Below are 6,202 nucleotides of genomic sequence, written 5' to 3'. Positions count from 1 at the left end.
ACACCCCCCACCGCCCCACTCCCGCCCCGAGTTGTTCTGTGCGTGTGCCTGTTTGTGTGCATTGGGGATTTTGAGACAGGCCTGCCCTGTGACCTTGTGGTGGAGGCAGAGAGAAGGAAATTGTCACTTGAGCAGGGTAGGGCCTTGTAGGGAGGGTAGGGAGCCTAATGGTCCTCAGGCCTCTCTGTCCAGCACAGACCCTTGCCCTTTCTGTGGAAATGCAGTTGGATGGAGGAAGAGAAAGAGGAGTGAGAAGATGCAAGTGAGAGGCCTCACCACGGCCCTGGAGGACCCTGGAGAGAAGGGCTAGCCTGCGGAGGGTGACACGAGGGAGCGTGGCTTCGTATGTTGTTTTCTCTCATTCCACATATGTTTGAGGCACCTATTAGGTCAGGCCTATGCTGGGATAGAATATGTGGGAATAAAACAGTTTCTGGCCACTTGGAGACTTAGTCTAGTGAGGCAGCCATTAAAATCATAAACATCCAAATAAATATGTAATTGCAAGTCGCGATGGAAGGAAAAGAATCGTGAGAGGGGGGCTTCCCTGGTGGCGCAGTGGGTGAGAGTCCGCCTGCCGATGCAGGGGACACGGGTTCGTGCCCCCGTCTGGGAGGATCCCACATGCCGCGGAGCGGCTGGGCCCGTGAGCCATGGCCGCTGAGCCTGCGCGTCTGGAGCCTGTGCTCCGCAGCGGGAGAGAGCACAACAGTGAGAGGCCCGCGTACCGCAAAAAAAAAAAAAAAAAAAAAGAATCGTGAGAGGGAGAGCAGTGGAGTGGGTGTAGGGCCATACTTTGGGTGGTCAGGGGAGGCCTGAGTAGGGGTTAGGGGGAGAGCTTTCAGGGGAAGGCTTTTGGTGAATTAGAAGAACTGAGAGCAGGGGGGTGGGTGAGGGGGCGAGGTAGACGGGGGCCAGGTCACGCAGAAAGAACCTCCGAAGGTCATGAGGATGCGGGGACAGAACTGCTGGCCCAGCCCCCGAAGGAAGGAGACATCTTCCTGCCAGAAAACGGGGAAATGGTAACATAAGGGGATGTGCCTGGGATGCAGAACCTGTGTCCCCGTTCCTAGGATGGCAGTGGTCACCACCACCTCCGGGCCGGTGGTGGGGGCTAAGGGCGATGACGAAGCAGGGGCGGCACCGGGCTGGAGCTCCCACTCCCCCGACCCCACCCCACCCCACCCGCCCACAGAGGCAGCCTGCCTCCCGCGCGCCGAGCCGCGTCTCCCGCCGGGCCGCGAGGGGGCGCTGTGGCCCGGCGGCGGCCCGGGGCGCTGCGTGGTCGCGGCCGGGGGCGGAGGGGCGGCCGCGGGGAGGGAGGCGGGAAGAGCGCGGCATTTCCGCTAGTCGGTCCCTCGGCTGCTGCTCCTGGAGGCGACAGCGGGAGTGGTGGGAGCGCGCGGCCCGGGGACCCGCATTCCCCGGCCCCGCTCCGCCCCACGCGGCCGGGACCATGGACGCCAGGTGGGGGGCTAGGGGGAGTGGCGAGCCCACGTGACCGAGCCCCGCGCCACGTGACCGCCGCTCCTCAGCGCGGGGGGACGGGTGGGGTCTCATATGCCCGGCAGGAGGCCAGCCTAGCGCTGCCCGGACCCGGCGCGGGGGCGGGGGGGTGGTGGTGGAGGCGGGCGCCGTGGCGTTGTGCACTTCGGGGGCTCCGGGAGTGTCGGGCGAAGAAATCGGGGGACCCTGGGTCTCCGCGAGCCCCGAGGGCGGGGTCAGGGAGCGCAGGAGGGAACAGAGAGAACCTGTGTGGCCACAGGGGCGGGTCCGCTCTCGGGGATGGAGGGATCCCTGCCTGGCTCGCGCCGGCCACCCCGAGAGAGAGAGGCTCTTTGTCCGCGCTGGGCTGCAGCTGAGGGGGGCGGGGAGGAACTCCGGGCCCTTCTCCAGTGTCGTCCCCTCCGGAGGGCCCAGAGGGTGAGGAGCTGGACCCTGATCCTTCTGCCCGCGGTCCCCGCAGGTGGTGGGCAGTGGTGCTGCTGGCTGCGCTCCCCTCCCTCGGGGCAGGTGGAGAGAACCCCGAAGGCCCTCTGGAGTCATGGACCCAGCTATGGTTCTTCCGCTTTTTGGTGAACGCGGCTGGCTATGCGAGCTTTATGGTACCTGGCTACCTGCTGGTGCAGTACTTCAGGCGGAAGAACTACCTGGAGACAGGTGTGTGGGGAAGTTTGCTCAGTCTGTATTATGAGTGTTGGCCAGCAGTGCAAAGGGGAGGTGGCGTGGCACGGGAGGAAGGGAGGCCAGCAGGGCGGGCTGGCAGCTGTGGGGGAGATGAGGTGCTAGGGAGAAGTTTGGGGTTTCACCTTGTGTGCTTTCTCCAGGCAGGGGTCTCTGCTTCCCCCTGGTGAAAACTTGTGTGTTTGGCAATGAGCCCAAGGCCCCGGATGAGGTTCCTCTGGCTCCCCGGGCAGAGCCAGCAGAGACCAGTCCCACTTGGCAGGCCCTGAAGCTGCTCTTTTGTGCTGCGGGGCTCCAGGTAAGTAGGCAGGCTCTGCGGCTCTTCCTGGGTCGGTCCCCGCGGACAGGGACTCTGTGGAACCAGAGCTTTCACCCCACCGGTCCCAGCAGTTTGCTGGTGGTGGTTGTGTGTCCTCCTCCTCCCAGAGGCACACCATCTTCTTGGGAGTGGTTGGAGGAAACGCTGTCTTTTCTGTCCTCCTGTCTCTACCCTCTGTGATTTCTCCCATCCCCTTGTAATGATGTCTCATATACCGTAAACCCACTGTTAAAAGTTTCAGCCTTACCCACTACTGCGTGTGAGAGGGGTGCTTAGATGCTGACCTCATGGCATTTTGGAGTGGGCACTTCAGGTTCCGCCTAGTGTACCATGTTGAACTAACAGGTGTGCAGTCTTCTTTAAGAACTCTCCCCCCCATGGGCTTCCCTGGTGGCGCAGTGGTTGGGAGTCCGCCTGCCGATGCAGGGGGCGCAGGTTCGTGTCCCGGTACGGGAGGATCCCGCGTGCCGTGGAGTGGCTGGGCCCGTGGGCCATGGCCGCTGGGCCTGCGCGTCCGGAGCCTGTGCTCCGCAGCGGGAGAGGCCGTGGCAGTGAGAGGCCCGCGTACTGCAAAAAAAAAAAAAAAAAAAAAAAAGAACTCTTCCACCCACAGTTGGTTGAAAATAGAGAAGAAAATACTTGGGATGGAGTCGGCTCTAACATCCCTACTGTGGGGACAGACAGGGTCTGGTCAGTCCTAAAGCATTTGTTGTTGGCGTTTCACACACACTTGATTGCCTGCAAGGTGAATCCAGATTTGGGAGAAGAAGAGGAAAGTAACTTCTAGTTACTAGCGATATTTATGCTGTCCATCCTCATCATTTTCGATATCATCCTGAGGAAGGAGTAGCTTGTTGCCCTTTTTGGCCTGCCTTTTCCTTCTCTTGCTTATCTCCTCTCCCTCCGCTCTCCCCCATCCAGGTGTCTTTCCTTCTCTTGCTTATCTCCTCTCCCTCCGCCCTCCCCCATCCAGGTGTCTTTCCTTCTCTTGTTCATCTCCTCTCCCTCCGCCCTCCCCGTCCAGGTGTCTTATCTGACGTGGGGAGTGCTGCAGGAAAGAGTGATGACCCGCAGCTACGGGGCCACGGCCACATTGCCAGGTGAGCGCTTCTCGGACTCACAGTTCCTGGTGCTAATGAACCGCGTCCTGGCACTGACGGTGTCTGGCCTCTACTGCATCTTATGCAAGCAGCCCCGGCATGGGGCACCCATGTACCGGTACTCTTTTGCCAGCCTGTCGAATGTGCTCAGCAGCTGGTGCCAGTATGAAGCTCTCAAGTTCGTCAGCTTCCCCACCCAGGTGCTGGCCAAGGCCTCCAAGGTGATCCCTGTTATGCTGATGGGAAAATTGGTGTCTCGGCGCAGCTATGAGCACTGGGAATATCTGACCGCCGGCCTCGTCTCCATCGGGGTCAGCATGTTTCTGCTGTCCAGCGGACCGGAGCCCCACAGCTCCCCGGCCACCACGCTCTCAGGCCTCATCCTGTTGGCAGGTTACATTGCCTTCGACAGCTTCACCTCCAACTGGCAGGATGCCCTGTTTGCCTATAAGATGTCATCGGTGCAGATGATGTTTGGGGTCAACTTCTTCTCCTGCCTCTTCACAGTGGGCTCCCTGCTAGAGCAGGGGGCTCTCCTGGAGGGCGTCCGCTTCATGGGGCGACACAGCGAGTTTGCCGCCCACACCCTGCTGCTGTCCATCTGCTCTGCATGTGGCCAGCTCTTCATCTTCTACACCATTGGGCAGTTTGGGGCTGCCGTCTTCACCATCATCATGACCCTCCGCCAGGCTTTTGCCATCCTCCTCTCCTGCCTTCTCTACGGCCACACTGTCACTGTGGTGGGGGGCCTGGGGGTGGCTGTGGTCTTTGCTGCCCTCCTGCTCCGAGTCTACGCCCGGGGCCGTCTAAAGCAGCGGGGAAAGAAGGTCGTGCCAGTCGAGTCATCTGTGCAGAAGGTTTGAGGGGCCTGAGCGATGAAGTGAATAGGACCCTCTCACCGTACCAGTTTTCCTCTTCTACTGTAACTTCTCGGAGGCGGCAGGCTCTAGGGCAAAATGCAGGTTCCTCAGTATCACAGACCAGCTCTGCAGTTGGGGGTAGGGAGCCCAGGAGGCAGCCTTCCCCTTTGCCTTAAGTCCCCCATCCTCTAGTGGGCAGGATTCTTCCCAGGGTGGCAATGACAGTGGGAAGGGGCAGGGGGCAGTATTGAGAAGGCAGAGGCACCTTCCAAAGCCCCTCCCTCCAATTCCCTGAAGTCTTGCCCTGTAGGCTCTGCCAACACCTCACCTGTGCTTGTCCTCTACCTTGAATACCCACCCTTTCAGACTCCGAGAGACCTGCGTTTCTTACTCTGGCGAGAGAAGCACAAGTGTTGTAGGCTCCAAATGCTGCTTTCCCAGGAGAGTAAGTGAAAGACGGTGCTGTGCTGCGGGAGGGTGTGGGGAGTCCCGCCCAGCACCACCCCCGCCCTCTGCTCCTGGATCCCTGGGCTCTGCTCCATGAGCCAGTTGCAGGTTTTGGTACTTTGGAAATGTAACTTTTGCTCTTATAATTTTATTTTATTAAATTGCTGCAGCAGGCTCGGTCCTGTGTTTTGGTTGACTGAAGTACAGACTTTCAACTTCAGATGGGCTATGTCCGGTAAACCCATGAGAAGCTGAAAATGTGTTTAACACACCTGACATAGCTTACCCTACCTAAAACTTCCATCAGCTCAAAACATCCTACAGTTGCTGTTTAACAGGTGTCAAATATCTCATTTAACTTGTTTAATACTGGAAACGAAAAGACAGTGGTGGTTACATCGACCACTTGTTTGTGGCCAGGTGGTGGCTGGGAACTGCAGCTCAGCACCCAGCCACACCAGCGAAGGTACCTCATACTGTCAGTCCAGGAAAAGATCAATCAAAAGTAGTTCCTACTGCATGTGTGTGCTTTTGTATCAGCACAGTAAAGTCAAAAAACTTTGAGTGGAAGACCCTCTATGTGCTTTAGGAAAGGGACTTTATTTAAAGTGTTATATGGTAGTTCAAAGATACCATTTATACCTTCAGTGTTTTTTTTTCTTTTAATCAGTGTTTTTTAAAATTGAAATGTAGTTGATTTACAGTTAATTTCTGCTGTACAGGAAAGTGATTGTTACATTTTTTTAAAGTACTGTTTTCCATTATGGTTTATCATAAGATACTGAATTGTGCACTATACAGTAGGGCCTTGTTCATCCATTCTTGTTCATATAAAAGCTTCCATCTGCTAACCCCAACCTCCCATTCCATGCCTTCCTCATCCCCCTTGGCAACCACCGGTCTGTTCTCTGCTTGATTTGATTCAGAGGTTCATTTGTGTCATATTTTACATTCCACATGTGATTATCATATGGTATTTCTTTTACTTAGCATGGTAATCTCTAATTGCATCCCTGTTGCTGCAAATGGCATTCCATTTTTTTATGGCTGAGTAGTATTCCCTTGTATATATGCACCACATCTTATCATCTGTCAACAGACGTTTGTTTCCATGTCTTGGCTATTGTTAGTGCTGCTGCAGACATAGGGGTGCATCTATTTGAATTAGTTTTGTCTGGATACATGCCCAGGAGTGAATTACGGGATATGTAATTCTATTCTTAGTTTTGTGAGGAACCTCCATACTGTTTTCCTCGGTGGCTGCACCAACCTGCATTCCCACCAACAGTGTA

At 56.6% G+C, this 6,202-nt stretch overlaps 1 protein-coding gene across 1 annotated transcript; it reads left to right on the top strand.

Annotated features, from left to right (window-relative positions):
• The first annotated feature begins 1,320 nt into the window (after positions 1-1,320).
• On the top strand, positions 1,321-5,089 carry SLC35B2 (solute carrier family 35 member B2). The gene is made up of 4 exons (XM_032647680.1): positions 1,321-1,467; positions 1,967-2,160; positions 2,328-2,482; positions 3,528-5,089. The coding sequence occupies exons 1-4, from the start codon at positions 1,457-1,459 to the stop codon at positions 4,464-4,466; spliced, it is 1,299 nt and encodes a 432-aa protein (XP_032503571.1). The 5' UTR covers positions 1,321-1,456; the 3' UTR covers positions 4,467-5,089.
• Positions 5,090-6,202: the final 1,113 nt, after the last annotated feature.

This window comes from Phocoena sinus, chromosome 11, assembly GCF_008692025.1.
Source record: "Phocoena sinus isolate mPhoSin1 chromosome 11, mPhoSin1.pri, whole genome shotgun sequence".
Classification (NCBI taxonomy): domain Eukaryota; kingdom Metazoa; phylum Chordata; class Mammalia; order Artiodactyla; family Phocoenidae; genus Phocoena; species Phocoena sinus.
Note: the sequence above shows the minus strand (reverse complement) of the source record. Positions and strands in the feature narration are given on the sequence as shown.